Genomic DNA, 18,480 nt, shown 5'->3' with positions numbered 1-18,480 from the left:
GCTTTCAGTATCCATTTGATAGTGGCTGTGCTTGATATCACAGCTCAGCCCAAGTGGCCAATGAAGGTGACCTCACATGGGCCTAGGGACAGCTATAAGGGTACTTTCACACTTGCAGCAGAGGATTCCGGAAAGCAGTTCCGCTGCAATCCAGACGCAAACTGATGGCATTTGTCAGTCGGATCCGGATGCGGACCTGTCTGACAAATGCATTGAAATACCGGATCCGTCTCTCCGGTGTCATCCGGAAAAACGGATCCGGTATAATTATTTTTTTTTTGCATAAATCGGAGCTCACCAGACACTTATTCTTCCAATAGGTGAGGGTCCCAGAGGTGAGATGTTAAAGGGGTTGCCACAAATGTGGTGAAGAAAGAATTATGCACAAGCCACTAATATATTATTACCAGGGGCTCCAACCTCTACTTCTGTGAAGCACCATACCCTTGTCAGAACAATTTTCTCCAGGGAACGGACTGGACATGGCTTTCATTAAAACCATGGATGTGGAATAAGGGGCATGTGACCCAATATGTCCATCAGCAGCCTCCGGTGCATGCGCAGTGTGAGGAGCTGATGGACAGGTTGGTCACGTGCCCTGTGGAGAAGACTGTACTGACAAGGGAATAAAACATTGAGGTGCATATCGACACGTCAATTTCTGTAGGTTGCCGCGGTACAAAACAGGTAGGATGTAAGACGCAGATATTACAGACTATCTGTATTCGGCTTGTGGACTCACCAGGGTGATGATCAGGATGCAGGTCTTCCACTGCTATCTGCACCACTTCCGCCAGCTCCTGTCCTGACATCATTTATAAATCTTTCTTGGCTGCTGCTCGCGCAGAGTTCCTGGGGATTCTGAAAGAAATAAGCACAAAGAGTTAAATAATCTGATACAAAACATGTAGAAAATGGTTTAAACGTCCATTTATAGCCAAAGATACATTATATCGTCACATTAAAGGCACAGAGGACTGAACAACACAACAAAATACAAATGAATGAACAATAAAGCAACACGCAATGACTAAGGCTACTTTCACACTAGCGTTGTTTTAATCCGGTGTTCAATTCCGACACCGGAACTGCCCGCCGGATCCGGAAAAACGTGTGAAAACGGATTACATTTGAATCCTGATCAGGCTTTCGATCACAATGGAAAAATGCATTGGAAAAAACGGATCCGCCATTTATGGACTTTAACTTTTTTTTCACATTTTTCGGGTTTAACATGCAAAATCCGGATCCGTTTTGACTGAACACACGGGGCCGGATCCGGCGTTAATGCAAGTCAATGGGAAAAAAGCCTGATCAGGCGTTCAGTCAAAGTGTTCAGGCTTTTTGGCCGGAGGTAAGGCTACTTTCACACTTGCGGCAGGACGGATCCGACAGGCTGTTCACCATGTCGGATCCGTCCTGCGGCTATTTCGCCGTGCCGCCGGACTGCCGCTCCGTCCCCATTGACTATAATGGGGACGGGGGCGGAGCTCCGGCGCAGCACGGCGGTGCACGGAGAAAGGCCGCCAGACTAAAATTACTGCATGTCAGGCTTTTTAGTCCGGCGGCTTTCTCCGTGCTGCGCCGGAGCTCCGCCCCCGTCCCCATTATAGTCAATGGGGACGGAGCGGCGGTCCGCGGGCACGGCGAAATAGCCGCAGGACGGATCCGACATGGTGAACAGCCTGTCGGATCCGTCCTGCCGCAAGTGTGAAACTAGCCTAAAAATACTGCATGCTACGTTTTTCTGAAAAGCCTGATCAGTCAAAAAGACTGAACTGAAGACGTCCTGATGCATCCTGAAGGACTGACTCTCCATTCAGAATGCATTAGGATAAAACTGATCAGTTCTTTTCCGGATTTGAGCCCCTAGGACGGAACTCAGCGCCGGAAAAGAAAAACGCTAGTGTGAAAGTACCCTTAGGCTTTGAGTAAAACGTGTAAGTATCCTCCTGGATCCCTTTGAGCTATGGCTATGTTTGGACATTATGGAATTTTTGTATTGATGGCCTATCGGAGTCCTGGCACCCCCACTAATCAGCGGATGGGGCCGGTTACTGCAGCGCTGCTCCCATCAGAGTGATTGATGCCTGTTTCCAGCACCAGCGTGGAGGCGCCGGGACCCGCACAGACCACACGTTTAGGAGGACCCCTCAGCCTGTTGACTGTTTTAGTAAATGCATGTAGTCTTCATAATAACAAGTCTGGAGCACCTGCCTTGCCCGCTCCTCTGTTATTCCTCCAGGAAATTTATAAATGACACTGGGTGTTAACATTCAGGGTTTTGTCCCTCATATCCAATCAGTGACAGACTGTAGGAACACACCCTTTGAGGAGGGGAATGGTATCGCCCAGTTGTCAGACTAATTATACATATCCAAGAGTAGTAAAAGAGGAATGGTTCGATGCCTTGCACAGACGCTGCAGAATTGTAATCTCCAGGGACAAGCAAGCAGTTACTAAAACACACACATCCGGAGAGCTCGTCTTCTGCAGGGCGCACTCACTGACTCAACTCCCAAACAGCTGTCCAGCACACGAAACCCCGCGCCAAATCCTGAGCCAAGGGCTGAACCTCAAATGACTGTGATGTTTCTATCACAACCGTGGCTTTGTTTCTGCAATAATGCACAAATTATCTGCAGAAAATCTTTTCAACAAACCCCAAATACAGGAAAGTCAAAGAAACGAGTGCGCTGATAGGAAGGATAAGAACTTTCATTATCTGGACGGGGGTGGGGAATGTTGGCCCCTGGGGACGGCTGGGAGAGATTTCAGGTGGGGTCGATGAAATGTTGAGGAGAAAAGGCTGCTCACAACGAACTGAATATTAGAAATGGTAACTTCAGTCACAGGACATCATTCTGATAGGTACAGCCATAGAGCCGGGGCCTGGCCCCTGCATGCCGCCATACTAGAAGCATATCCCCCAATAGCAGTACTTGCTCGTAGTATGGCACCAATGAAGCATGGCACTATTATTTTTATCACATTGGTACAGAATCCACCAAACATACATCTATGCATGGCTTCTTATGAAACCGAGAGCACACAGAGGTACGGTATGAGCCACAGACTACTGGGGGGCTGTATTATAGCCACTTGTACGCAGGAGCCGCTCATAAGATCCAGTATTCAAAGTATCTGGAAACAGTGGCAACCAGTAAAAGCTGGGCGTCTGGCACAGTTTCGTCCCTGGAATGTGCTCTCGATTCCACGCTGGAGTACAGATCCACAGGGCCGTTGGACCCTCATAGGAAGATCATTTTCCAGCCCCCGATTGCTCGATTCTGTATTTTGCCACCCGGACTCCCCACATGCAGTAAATAATCTATCTATAACATATTCGGAATGTGAGCCCTCTGCCGGGCTACTTGCCGAGACTTTTCTATGATTATTCCCCAAAGATTGCATGCATCTAGGTGTGAGACAACAGGTCGGCACCTGGACTGAACAATGGGGGTCATTTATTAGTGTTTTGTGTCAGTTTTAGTCTTTTTTTACTTTATTTTCATTCACTAATGAAGCATTTTCACCTTGTTCAACAATTTTCAGTTTTAGACTATTTCTGGGGGCGTTGTTTTTTTTTGGGCCCACTTATGTGGATGCGCTTTTTATACGTATGAATTACGCGCAAAAAGATTCAAATTTTTACTGTACTCCAGGGACGGCTTCGTTTTTTGTCAGCTTTGCGTGGGGCTGTGCAACTTCTTCTGGTACACATGCGTCTTCTCACAAACATGAATATGTGTATATGGCCATGACTTTTTATATCTAATTTGCAATTATTTATTTAAAGGGGCTATCCACTAGTACAAATACCCCCAACAACGCCCGGGCCGCTCCTATAGACGATACTTACCCTGTCTCCGCGATGCCAGGGAGGCTGGACTCCACCGAGGCCTGCTATTGCTTTTTTCCCCATTGTGCACAGCCAGAAAAATACGTCTCCGTCGACTGCTGCGTCTGGTCGATGAGAAGCAGTAACCCCGAATTAGAGAGCTCATTCAGATTCCATCTGGAGCTCCACATTTAAGTTTTCCATCCCAGTTAGGTCTGATGAGGCACAACCGCTGCATTTCTACATAACGTCATTAATTACCCAATTTCAAAGATTACTTTAAATCAGCTTCCTGCTGACACTGCCCCACTTAACACAAGGTCCTGCATCTCAGTTTGGTGCCAAATATATCACTTAATCATATTTCAAGCTGATCAAAGAGGCGACGGCTGCGCTGAACTGTGCAACTGGATGACATAACAAGAAAGGGGCATCTGCTAATGGCTGCAGAGTGGTAACAGATGCCCCGGGTACCCCACCATGCCACCGTCCACCATGCTACTTGAGTCAGTCTACCCCCTTGAAATTCCCATGATGTAGTCAGTGGAGTTGCACTGTCCAGATACGGCGCGCACACAGTTTCTTAACTGGAAACAGACATGGAGGCAGAATCTTTTTATGTTATTTTATTCCACATTAGGGATTAATTTAAAAAAAATTACTGCTATAATAAATGTAACAAGTCATAGATTTCAGTAAAGCTGTCCTATAAATCAGCAGACATCAAAAGCTCTGCGGAAAGTCTGAGCTGGTTGTGCATCTCATAGGGGCAGAATAGAGGTTAAAATACACACATTAACCCCTCCTGTCTGGACCTGCGACCGACCAAGTGTGTAGATTACAAAGAGGGAACAATATGATGTAAAGAAGAAGACAAAGCTGTAGAAATATTTACACTGTGGATGCAGAGGATCAGTCGTTTGCATGGGGAATAAAGGCAGCCACGAACAGACATATTTATGGCATAGCCGCAGGATCCCGAGCCCCATTCAGCAAGAAAAGGCGGAAGCTTCAAAGAAGAGACCAAACGGAGAGGTTAATGTGCTTGCCTGGCTCTGCAGGAGATACACAAGCAGCTGAGCAAGCAGGGTTCCCTCTAAATCGGGACACTTATCTTGCATCAGTATTTATAAGCCTAAAAAATACGGACGAGGTGCACGGACTTCCCTTCTGCCTCTGTATATGTTCAGTTCATGGCGTTAGCTTCTGAATGCTGCTGTGAAATACTGGCCAGAAGACGGCTGTGTGAAGGAGGCCGTCGGTCTATCCCTGCAGGAGGCCACCTCCAGCCGGCTTGTCTTGTTTTCTATAAAGTGGGGTCACAGAGGCTGGACGCCCCATCAGACATAACCCCATGGTTATGCCATAAAGGTGAAAAACGCCTTTAAATAACAGGAAGCCGCGTGCGCGTAGAGAAGAAGGAGAATGGGATTGAAAAACATCAGCAGATAACCTGGTGCAGGAACAAAATGTGACTGCAAAAGTACAATGCATGATGGGTCACTGATCCTAAGGCCTCATGCACACGGCTGTTGTTTGGGTCTGCATCCGAGCCTCCGATTTTGCGGCTCGAATGCGGACCTATTAACTTCAATGGGGCCGCAAAAGATGCGGACAGCACTCCGTGTGCTGTCTGCATCCGTTGCACCGTTCCGTTGCCTTGCCCCCGCAAAAAAAAATATAGCATGTCCTATTCTTGTCCGTTTTGCGGACAAGACTAGGCATGTCTACAATCCGCCCGTTCCGTTTCGCAAATTGCAGAAGGAACACGGGCGGCTTCCGTTGTTTGCGGACTGCAAAAAATGGCATGGTCGTGTACATGTAGTCTAACTCTCTACCACAATCTTTGGGCTTCGTGCCCCTGCTGCGGACTGCATACGGCGGTTCCGCAATACACAGGTCACCAGCCGTTTGCATTCCGCATAACGGATGCGGACCCATTCACTTGAATGGGTCCGCAAATCCGGAGATGCGGTGTGGAAGCACGGATCGGAACCCCACGGAGTGCTTCTGTGGTGCTTCTGGCTGTGCCTCCGCACCGCAAAAAAGTAGTGCATAACCAATAACCATGGCACTACTTTTTTTTGCAGTGAATGGGTCTGTGATCCGCATGCGATGCCCCTGCATTGCGGACCGCAGCACGAGCCCTTACGTTCGTGGGCATGAGCTCTAGTGACGATTCATATAGGACTGTAGTGTTGCAGATGTTCTTCAGCAGGAAAAAAAAACACTGAATGGTATTTTTAGTGGTGGATTTTGATGCAGAAAGGCTGCAGATTTGAAGATTTCTCCCAACGCAAAGGGTAAAATCCGCAAGGAAGATCTGCCCCATAAATTTACAGGCTGCAGATTTTTTACGCTCCATGTGGATGAGATGAAGGAAAACCCTATTCCCTTTGCTGGTACCGGTGCCGCAGATTTCACTGTATGCATTGCGTGTACGTGGATGAAACGTGAAAATCTCACTCACTACGCACACAATTCAATGCTGAAAATCCACAGCCTTTACACCGTGTGTAAACAGCCTCTAAATCTGGCTCTCAATCATCCAGCAAAGAACTTGGCGAACCAATCTATTAACAGACTAGCTGTTTGATAATCCGGCATCGAGTGGGCAGCCATTTATGTCCACGTTATTGAGACTTATTCATCAGCTCCACTCCATGCAATAATGTGCTATTTATTGCCATCAGGACTTTGCCAGAAACTCCAGAGACATTTCATTAAAAATCTTGAAACAGGGCAGAGGAAAAGAGGCTTCAGAGTCACACGGACAAAATACTTAAAACATCCACACAATTATAACATAAAAATAATATAAAAATCAGGATTTTTAATTGAGTGTTTGAAGCATTTTATTGCTCACAATTTTTTGGGAAAAGTAAAATCATAATAAAGAATCCAAACCAAACTCCCTGTGCAGCAGATCACCCGCTGACTGGAGGCACATTGCGTTGCGCTCCTGAGGGACAAGGACTGGTACTCATCAAATGATGATGTCATGCTAAGAACTGGTGAGAACCGCAGCGCAGAAACAAAAAATTACTTAAAATTTAAAAGGGCCTCCCAGGAAAAAATCATTTGGGTCATCGTTCCCATGGCTTGGGTCCACTCCTACTTCACAAGCATTAGCTGTCGCACTGTATGATAAAGGGGAAGAACAGCAGCTGCAGCGCCACCTAGTGGACCAAACAGATTGTTACAGGCTCACAAACAAAAGAGTCAGTTACTAGGAAAAAGAAAATCAGCTGCTTAGGTCTGGAGGTCACACATGAACGTTAAAATTTGTCAAAACTGTGAACCAAATAAAAAAAATCAAGCTGTTTTTCAGGACTTCACTAGGTTCACTTGGCTGTCCCCTACTTAGTTCTATGGGTGCCCTGCTTCAGCTATTAGTGGGGGTCCCAGCAGCCAGAGACCACCATCACTCACATTTCTAACCTACCCTGTGGTGCTGCTCATTTCTCCTGCAGTGCCCACAAATGATGGAGCAAAAATACGGGGTGTATATATATAACCTTCTATGATAAAATTGAGCATATGAAAAGTTAGTTTTGCTTTTTCCAGATAAGGTAAATCTTTATTGCCTACTTTGTTAAACTTATGGTAAGAAACAGAACCCTTACTAATGCCTCTTTAGCAAAGTCTCATGGATGAGTGTTCAGCCCAGGAAGGGCCAACTAAAGTGGTGACAAGTCCTATCTACATTTGCATGAAAAGTAAGTGAACCCTGATTTCTGCACTGATTGTTATCCCACAAGCTAACCAAACTAATAGCAAACAGTTGCACCAATCATGTTTTTTTTACTTGGCAAACGTTCACAGGGCACAGAAAAAGTAAGTGAACCCTTAGTGTCTGCAGACGACGATACAATACAGTGCATGACAAGACTCATCTCATGTACACTTTGCTTTTTTTCTTAGGCTACTTTCACACTAGCGTTCGATCGGATCCGTTCTGAACGGATCCGATCATATTAATGCAGACGGTGGCTCCGTTCAGAACGGATCCGTCTGCATTATATTGGCAAAAAAAAGCTAAGTGTGAAAGTAGCCTGAGCGGATCCGTCCAGACTTTTACATTGAAAGTCAATTGGGAACGGATCCGCCTGAAGATTGAGCCATATTGTGGCATCTTCAAACGGATCCGTCCCCATTGACTTAGGCTACTTTCACACTAGCGTTCGGGTTTCCGTTCGTGAGCTCCGTTTGAAGGAGCTCACGAGCGGACCCGAACGCAGCCGTCCAGCCCTGATGCAGTCTGAATGGAGGCGGATCCGCTCAGACTGCATCAGTCTGGCGGCGTTCAGCCTCCGCTCCGCTCGCCTCCGCACGGACAGGCGGACAGCTGAACGCTGCTTGCAGCGTTCGGGTGTCCGCCTGGCCGTGCGGAGGCGTGCGGATCCGTGCGGATCCGTCCAGACTTTCAATGTAAGTCAATGGGGACGGATCCGTTTGAAGATGCCACAATGTGGCTCAATCTTCAAGCGGATCCGTCCCCCATTGACTTTACATTGAAAGTCTGAACGGATCCGCGCAGGCTACTTTCGCACTTGCGCACTTGCGAATTTTTTTAAAGTTATTAATGCAGACGGATCCGTACTGAACGGAGCCTCCGTCTGCATTAATATGAGCGGATCCGTTCAGAACGGATCCGCCCGAACGCTAGTGTGAAAGTAGCCTTACATTGAAAGTCTGGACGGATCCGCACGGATCCGCACGCCTCCGAACGGCCAGGCGGACACCCGAACGCTGCAAGCAGCGGAGGCGAGCGGAGCGGAGGCTGAACGCCGCCAGACTGATGCAGTCTGAGCGGATCCGCCTCCATTCAGACTGCATCAGGGCTGGACGGCTGCGTTCGGGTCCGCTCGTGAGCTCCTTCAAACGGAGCTCACGAACGGAAACCCGAACGCTAGTGTGAAAGTAGCCTTACATTGTAAGTCTGGACGGATCCGCACGGCCAGGCGGACACCCGAACGCTGCAAGCAGCGTTCGGGTGTCCGCCTGCTGAGCGGAGCGGAGGCTGAACGCCGCCAGACTGATGCAGTCTGAGCGGATCCGCATCCATTCAGACTGCATCAGGGCTGGACGGAAGCGTTCGGGTCCGCTCGTGATCCCCTTTTGTGCGGATTTTGAAATCTACAGCCTGTCAATTATTGTTGCGTTATTCTTGTTCAGATTTTACTCATCAATTTACTCGCATCAAATCCATTGCATTAAAAACGCACCAAAAAAGCTATAAATTGTGTGCATTTATGTGCATTTTTGTTCTGGATTTCTTATGGATTTTCCCTTAAATGCAATAACCTGTAGATCCCCCTTCAGCAGCCATTTCCTATAGCTACAAACAAACATCAGGTTCTTGGTGGCGTGTCAGGGGGCATGTCCTTTCTGCTGCAGCTAGTGGCAGGTGAAGGATGGAGCTGATCATGTGCTTCCGTCAGGAACACAGATTTCATTGAATAACTTCAGGTGCTGGTTTGAAAATTTTAAATATTTTTTGTGGGGCAACTATAGAGTTTATGATCTCCCAGGAGGACGGCAATAAGGGCTACAGACTGAGGCAGCTCCTCTGCCCGATTTTACTGTGAAGGAGAAAGAGCCGCCTGCACTATATGTGAAAAGCTGCAGGCTGCAAAAGGCCAGAAAATTTTTATATTTTTTTATTTTATTTTAAACCAATTTGAATATTTTGCCATAATAAAAAATTCTAAAGTGTCTGTAGCCTTTAAGTGCAAAGGAATCTTAATGCAAGAATATCCTACCGTTTTAGGTACATCTCTTATGCAGACTCGCTTCAAACCGACTACAAACAAACCGTGTGAAGTCTGATCCCACAGCCACGCATTCCCTCTACTCCACCTGCCCCACTGTCTACATGGCAGATACTCGGGAAAGGCCAGAAGAATATGCCCGTGATTCACCACTGCCTTCAGAGCAATACAAAACTACAGCCATGTGTTCCATCGCTCCCACAATACACCAGAGCAAAGCTGGGGCTCCAGTAAAATCTGCCCAGCATGTAGAATGAGAAAATGCGCTTCCTTACACATCCCAATGTGCGAGGACGGCCTGCAACACGTGAACAGGACGCAGCTCGCACAACGGCATATTGTTCTAGGACGCGCGGCCATGGGAACCACTTACATAACACAGCAATTTATCGAAATTTTATGATATTTTCTTTTAGGAACTGGATCTCAATTTAACGACTAGGGAAGCTCGTTGAGAATCCTGTACAAAACTTTACATTCTTGAACTGAACTTTTTGTACCCAAAATGAACTGCGGAACATAAAACAGAAAGCATCGTTTCCAAGTGATTAGAGGATGAGGTAAGGTGGAAGGTCCAGCCAACACATTACTGCACCTTGTTGAAATATGATTATGACCTTGGACACACAATCTTTTATTAAAAAAGCACAAAGTTCAGTTTCATTCAGTTCACGTATTTTATTTAGTTTTCGTTCTGAGGACGCAAATAGGCAAAATTCTAAGACACTTAATACAGGCCCTATTCACATTTCCCATTAATAAAGGGCCTCCTTACCATAAGGCCTCATGCACGCGGCTGTTGCTCAGCCGTTCGGTGCATCGGGGACTGTAATTTGTGGTACCCAATGCACGGGCACCATCTGTGTGGCTGCCGCAACGGATCCAGACTCATTCAACTTGAATGGGTCTGTAAGCTGTCCGCACTGCAAAAAAATAAATAAAACATGCACTACGGAGCACTCCCGTGGGGTTCCGTGCCTCCGTTCCGCACCTCCGGTTTACAGCTATTCAAGTGATCAGTGATGTGGTGAGCACACTGCCGATGCCTGCAAATTGCGGACCCGCTGTGTGCATTAGGCCTAATAATTTCTCTGCACACATGGAGCTATATGAATATCTCCGCAGACTATAAATAGTTCTAAAAATGGCGATGTGAGGGCGGTTACAATACCGCCTGTCACATGTGTGTGAATGTAGTCTAATACAGCGCTGTCCGTACCGCTCTGCTGAATAAACTGCATGCTCTTTTCTTTAGACGGGATATACAGTGACCTTTTCCAGTCTGTAAACCATTCAGAGATTTCTCCAGATTTGCTAATGTCATTTACTGCGGTCTCTGACTCGGATAGAGCCTCGGATAATATTTTAGCTGCAGTACTATAATTTACAGTGGATTTTTCGTTGACAGTAATCTTATGGCCAATCTGACACTATCTTTCAGCAGCAAAGGTTGTTTGAATGAAGACGCAATAAGGGGCCAATAGCCTGCTATGTGCCTGTACTGTCGCTGTCTATTCTGGTAAAACTAAGAAATAAAATCCCAACATATTCCATTGCAAGCTGTACTATACAGGTATCCTGCAGGGGATCATGAATGCAGTATACAGCGACACACGCCTCGGTAACACGTAGGCCATCATACAGGCTCATGCACACAGATCTGGTAAACACCTAACCAGAGCCCCCAGCACTTTGCTTAATAAATTCATCCGTACCCTTCATCCAGCAACAGACGTATTCTGTAATCTATTGCAAACCATGACATCTGCAAACAATTTAACACCGTCTAAAATTATTAAAATAAATCACAAAGCAAAATGTTCTAGTCAGTAAAAATAGATTTCAGGGTTGACCTATCCATCATGTCTGCACCCAGCATCCTCGTGTAGAAGTAAATCTCTCTCTCCCAGGACAAGCTCAACTATAATGTACGATATAAAGGTCAATAGTTGAAAACCATATTTGTACAATCAGATGTTATTTAGCTTGGAATAAAAGCCGCTCATCACAGACGCAGAAAGTCTCTTCTTTTATGTAACACGTCTCTGCAGCACAACTGTGATCCAGCGCCATCCACTACGCAATGTGCTTTAATTAATGGGAAAAGAAATTAATTTCCTATTTTTGCCAATTTGTTTTACTTGGCATGTAATAATATAATGACAAACCTTACTGGAAGATTAAAGGGAGTTTGGTATATAAGAGTGATTCTGCAGAGACCGAGGTGAACGCTTTTAGCTCCAAAGGGTAACTGGAAAGAGAAGATCAGATGAACCTCATGGGAGGGATTACTGGAGAAATGGACCGGCTTCCATCCCCACCCAGGTAATGTGCATTGACGTTGCAGTACAGACCATCAGCGGTTCCTGATGTAATATCAGCAGCTGCGGCTGAATGTGAATGAATACCGCCATCTCTGGACGAGTCTCTGCAGGATGATTGTTTCACAATCTAATGCTTTAGAAAACAATATGCAGCACAGCAGATCGGTTACATAACAGCAACGTGATATTCTACAACACAAAGTCAACCCCAGGCCGCGTTACTGCACTGAGACGACCGGCCAGTTTTAGATTTCATCCCCTGACAAAGCCCTAAAAGAAATATCCATTACAGCAGCAGATAAATCATTATTTTATAGACGGATAACTTCTGCCAAATCTTTACCACAACGAATCCAACTGGGAACATACAGAGGCCTGTTAACATCACAGCATCTGAAGGAAATTGGGGGGAATTTCGTAAGAATTGTGTTACTTACACCAGTTATGTCGAGAATAGGATGTGGATCAATTTTTTATTTACATCCATTTGCAAAAAATTTGCCCACAGACCTTTATTATCATGTTTCTCATGCTATAGATGCACCTAGGTTTTAAGAGTTAAATAAGAATTTAAAAAAATATATAGATTTTTGTATTTTTCTCTTCCGTCCATTGGGGACAGAGGCTTGACCATGGGTATAAGCTGCTGCCCCGAGGAGACGGACACTAAGTATAACAGTGTGAGCTCCTCCATCCGGCAGGGACTGAGCTAAAGCGGCCAGAGCAAAAGCAGGAGGAGAAGCAAGAAAAGGAGGAGAGGACAATGTACAAACCCAGAACCAAACCAGGCCATAAAGAAGGTCCATCAAACAAGAGAACAGGTGGGAGCGGTGCCCCACAATGAACCGAGGAGAAACTGGGGGCAAAGGTTTGACCATTGAACGTTACAGAACAGTCCCCAGGGTGGGACAGGACCAAGACAGCCAGAGAACCACCGTCTGCAAAACTCTGTACCCAAGTGAAGCATCAGCAGATGCAAAGGTGTGCACCCTGTAGAATTTGGAAAAGGCTGAAGGACGACCAGGTAGCAGCCTTACACACCTGAAGGGCCAAAGCTCCATGATGCAACGCCCAGGAGGCCCCTACAAGCTGAATGAGCAGTAACACAGAAGGGCGGTTCCTGGTACTTGATACGGTACGCTTCCACAATAGCCAAATTAATCCACCGATAAATGGAAGATTTGCAGACAGTCAAACCTCGCCTCGGCCAGTCTGGAATGATGAAAATGGAATCTGTCTGACGGAAAGACGAGGTCTGCGATAGATGCAAATAGCCCGCACCAAATCCAGAGAGTGAAGAGACCGCTCCCAAGGATGAGAAGGAGTAGGGCAAAAGGAAGACAGAACAATCTTCCCCAGGAGGAAGGATTAGACAGAGCGAAGGACCACCTTGGAGCACTAGGAAAGTTCCAACACTCTCCAGATGGAAGTGACGGTCACCAAAAAGGCCACCTTATATGAAAGGAAACAAAGGGATACCCATTGCAGAGGCTCAAATGGCAGGAACTGGAGAGCATTGAGCACAAGATTAAGATTCCAGGGACTCAAGGGAGGACAGTAAGGGGGCACTGCATGAGCAACCCCCTGCAGAAAAGTCCAAATTGCAGAAAGTGAGACCAAGTTCCGCTGAAAAATAATGGAAAGAGCAGAAATTTGGCCCTTAAGATAACTGAGCGTCAGTCCCAAGTCCAATCCGGATTGCAGGAAAGACAAGAGGTGACAGTTGATGGCATTCACACCAAAGTAGGTCTTCCAGGTCCAGTGATAGATCCTAGAGGATGACGGCTTTCTGGCCTGGATTATCATTTGGATGACTGCTTGTGAGAATCCCTGAGCCCTTAGTACAGTGGCCTCAACAGCCATGCCGTTAAATGTAGAGACTTTAAATTCGGGTGGAAGCGCGGTCCCTGGTATCCCCAGGGCGTCGACTGCTAGAGCCAGAAGATCCTTGGTCCAAGCGACAAAGGACTCAACTTTTAAATTAAAGCAGGAGGCCATCAGATCCACATCAGGCTGATCCCACCTCTGGCAGATTGCGTGAAATACCTGTGGATGAAGAGCCCATTCGCCGGGATCGAGACTCTCCTGACTTAGGAAGTTGGCAATCCAGTTGTCGACACCAGGTACATGAATTGCCTAAAGCACCAGAACATGGCTCTCCATGCTGTCTCTGAATCAGTGCTGTCTCTGCTATGGCTGCGGGGCTCCAGGTGCTGCCCTAGTGATTGAGGTGAACAACTGCCGTGGAATTGTTTGACTGAATCCAAACCAGAGGTCCCAGAAGACATTCTGTCCAGTGAAGCAGAGATAGGAGAATAGCCCTCAATTTCATTGGAAGGGAGCATTCCTCAAGAGACCAAGTGCCTTTGACGGAGAGACCGCCTAATACAATTCCCCAGCCTCAGAGGTTGGCGTCCGTTGTCACCACCGTCCAATGGAGGGGGAGGAAGGAGCAACCCACCGTCAACATCAGGAAAACTGTCCACCACTTGAGTGCATCTGAGACAGGTGAAGACACGACTTTGGAAGGCTCAGAATCCATCTGAAGCAATCCAGGGTGTCCAGAACAATTGGCAGGCTGTGTGCCACTGCCAGGAACGGGAACCCTTGATCAGGATGTCACCATCCTCGGTGTGCTGCCCCTTGGGAGAGCCGCTACATCGGCAACAGGGGGGACTTATTGCAGGGTGGCCATGGTGACATACAGGCTGGCGGGACAAGGAGGATTTAGGGAACCTCTGTTCCTCCTTGCCTTCTGGAGACAGGGAATGAGCACTGGACTTGGGGACCCGCTGGTCTCCCTCCTACTGGGTGGGAAAAACAGGGAGCTCAATGCTGCCTGCAGCCCAGCTAAAAATCAAACCTCAGCTCAGACCCTCAATGTTAATAGGACCCACAATCAGACCCCCAATGTTAATAAGACCCACAATCAGACCCCCACGTTAATAAGACCCCCACTCAGACCTCAGATTAGACCCCCAATGTTAATAAGGCTCTTATTCAGAACGCAGATCAGACCCACAATAAAACCTTAGATCAGATGCCCAATTTTTATAACAGCCCCAACCATACCTCAGATCAGACCCCCCCCCCCCCCCCGCCCCCACAATGTTTATGAGACACCCTCCCCATCAGACCTCAGATCAAAATCAAACTGCCAATATTTATAAGAGCCCCTAATCAGACCCCCAATCACATCTCAGACCATCAATGTTTATGAGACCCCCAATCTAACCACAGATCACACTTCCATATTAATAAGTCCATAGTTCTTCTTGCCGCGCTGGGCTGTGTCCCGACGTCGCCCAGCGTGAGGTCAACATCCTCACACTGTTTGCAAGACACAGAACAGCGAGCGACAGAGGAAGACCAGGGAGCGGTGAGTACAGAGCCCGGGGAGCACTGCATTTACCACTTCCCGGTCCTCCTGTACTAATGAGTGCTTCCACAATGGAAGCTCTCATTAGTATTCTCCCCATAAGACACACTGACATTTCCTCCCACTTTGGGGAGAAAAAAGGTGCATGTTGGCAAAAAATACAGTATATCCATGCATTTTCCTCTTCCTAAAGAAAAAAACATGTTACAGTCCATTTCAGTCCTGTGAAATGCTTCTGTAGAACAGCTAGATAGGACTAAGCATTGTGTCAGTCATGTGACCCGGCTGCCCAGGTATCAGGAGGGTAGTAGTGTATTAGAAAGCAGAACATACACAGTATTTAGTATTATAACCTGAAGCAGCATCTCAAGGTCTATGTAGAAGCAGATTTCTGTGTGTGATTTTCTTTCTTTTTTTACATTAAACTTTAATAACATCACTTAACAACAGGCATATTACAAATCACCTACAGACAGGGACATTATTGTAGTTACTGTAATAACCACAATAACACTAGTCCTGTTAGATTATCATATGATGTGCCTGCAAGCTCACCCTGCACATGTATGTTATGTAACAATGCTTACTGAATGTCAGGGTGCAAGTGTGTCACATGACTGGTGCCATGTTTCAGATAGGCCATGGATGCATTATACAGGACTGATACATGGGCTATACCATTCTTCTGCATATAGGTCAACTACCTGAATGTATGCAACATTTTAAATAACTGTATATTAGAAAATTGTATGATTTTCTATTATATAAACAAATAAATTAAAAAAGAGAATACCCCTTTAATAGGTGCAGCAGTACCAGCTGAATACATAAAAATGGATCACTAATCGCCAAATTTGTAGTCAAAACTAATGTTTGGTGTAATCAACCGAGAGTTCGTACAGAGACTCTCTAAAAAGTTAAGGAAGAAGGCGGTTTGTCCCTCCCGAACCTGTGGTCCTACTTTATGGCTGCACAATTGCAATTGTTAGGGGTTGGATTAGAACACGTGAATTAGACTCTTCGGCTGAGATAGTTGCTCATAGTATGAAGCAGAAAGCACCTATTGCTTCGATTGAAGTGAGCGGGAAGCACCCTCTAGGCAGGAAACTCCCCACAATTTCCCTTATAACCAAAGTTTGGTCAAAATTCAAGGAACTGGCAAACTTAACAAGTCTTAGCGAGAATACTCCATTATGGCGGAATCCCCAATTACCAGAGTTATTCAGACTAGAAGGCTTTTCCCCATGGGAGGAGAGGGGCATATTATTTCTAGGTCAAATTCAATCTCAAGGACTGTTCAAATCTTTTACTCAGCTTCAGGAAGAATTTGGCCTACCCAAGACGGCATTCAATTTCTCCAATTGAGGCATGCCACCCCCACCCCTCCCCCTCCTGTGGTGAAACAGCTACTGGAGGGCAGGTGCAGAAAAGGTCAGATATCACGACTATATACATTTATACTTGACGCCAATGCCTCCTCAACTCCATTGGTGGTAAAAGGAAAATGGGAAGAGGACGTAGGAACAATGGACTGACGTTCTGGCTTTGACAACTAGTCTTCCACCGAATGAATCCCAGAGGCTGTCCCAGCTTTATCTAATACACAGAGTGTATAGAACCCCAAGATTTCTATTCATGCCCTTGCTGTGGAGAAACAGAAGCAACATTTCTTCATATGGTTTGGAACTGCCAAAGATTGAAGAGATTCTGGGATGATATACGTCAAATCATAACTGTTACAAGCCAGATACGATTGCCTAATGATCCAAGGGTCTGTGTATTGGGTATTCTAGAATCTTCAGAAATAGACGATAAACTGTCATTGTGCAGTGAAGGAGAGCGCAGTCCGTTCTCGATATTGGTGCGGGCACCAGCGGTGGGACCCGCACCTATAAGACAATGGGGGCATATCCTAGCGATATGCCCCCATTGTCTGAGATGAGAAAACACCTTTAATTCACTACATCAACAGTTTTATGCGTGCTCCATCTTTTTAGGCTGGCTATCACCTGACTCTGATTTACCTCTTTTACACTATACCTCAGAATATGATCCCATTATCCCCCATAACTCATGTACTAGGCTTGGGTAGTTGGGATATCACCTAGTTGTCTAAAAGAAAGCTGGACCATTGTGTAGACCAAACAAGATGCAGTGTTCAATGGCACCATTTTGGGGTGCAAATAACTCACTAATTAACTTTTCTTAATTGAGGGATGTGAAAACAACATTTATTTTTTGACAAAAATAACATGATTCTCTGGGACGGTACACCAAGTATACTGTATTTTTTGTTTTATAAGACGCACCTAGAGGAGGAAAATAAATATTTTCATAAGACCTCAAAACATACCCCAAAGTGTACAATATCAGGTCATAGTGCATGCACTACATCCTAATGCTGTACACAGTCAGGAGAGTGCAGCACGGCGCCTGGAGGAGACCACCGCAAGCACTAGCAGCGATACACTGCTCGCCGTGCCTCCTGCATACTAGTGAGCGATTCCATGAGGGCAGCTCTCACTAATATAATATATAAAGCAAAAAAAGCTGTATATAGTTTTTTTAAACTTTACTACTTTTCCACAATAAAAACCTTTTTAAAAAATATATAAACCGCCTGTCCAAAAAGAAAGTCGCCACCTGGATTTAAATAAGGTATGAGCCCATATCTTTTTCTTTTTTGTGTAAGGCTACGTTCACATCACCGTTCAGCCTTTCCGTTCTCCTGCTCCGTTTAGACGGATAAGCACATAACTGACACCAAACTGAGTTAAACGGAGACTGAGGACCTCATAGACCATAATGGGGTCCGTTATGTTTCCGCTCAGAAGAGAATTTTTAAGCGGAGACAAAAGTTGTGCATGCAGGACTTTTGTCTCCGCTTAAAAATCATTTTCTGAGCGGAAACATAACGGACCCCATACAGAAAGGCTGAACGGTGATGTGAACGAAGCCTAAGGGCTTGATCTTTGCAGGAAGACATGTAGTTTTGATACTATTTACAAATGTAATTTTTTTGGGTGGTGTACACAAAAAAAAAAAGAAATTCTGACATAAATAACAATACAGTTATCTAGTGTGGGCAGTCGCTGATGCAATGCTACCAAATGTGCGGAGATTTCATTTTTGGAAATTTTCTGTGAAAAACATGCTTTTTTT

General features: G+C 45.9%; 1 protein-coding gene across 1 annotated transcript in view; it reads right to left on the bottom strand.

Annotated features, from left to right (window-relative positions):
* LOC122920612 (BTG3 associated nuclear protein) overlaps positions 1-18,480 on the bottom strand; it is a 326,695-nt gene that overhangs the window by 291,917 nt on the left and 16,298 nt on the right. The window contains exon 2 of the mRNA XM_044270256.1: positions 743-861. Within this exon, the coding sequence (XP_044126191.1) occupies positions 743-815 (73 nt within the window). The 5' untranslated portion in view covers positions 816-861. The remainder of the gene's footprint in view (positions 1-742; positions 862-18,480) is intronic.

The sequence above is a fragment of the Bufo gargarizans genome, chromosome 10 (genome assembly GCF_014858855.1).
Source record: "Bufo gargarizans isolate SCDJY-AF-19 chromosome 10, ASM1485885v1, whole genome shotgun sequence".
NCBI classification, from domain to species: Eukaryota; Metazoa; Chordata; class Amphibia; order Anura; family Bufonidae; genus Bufo; species Bufo gargarizans.
This window is presented reverse-complemented; position numbering and strand designations above follow the sequence as displayed.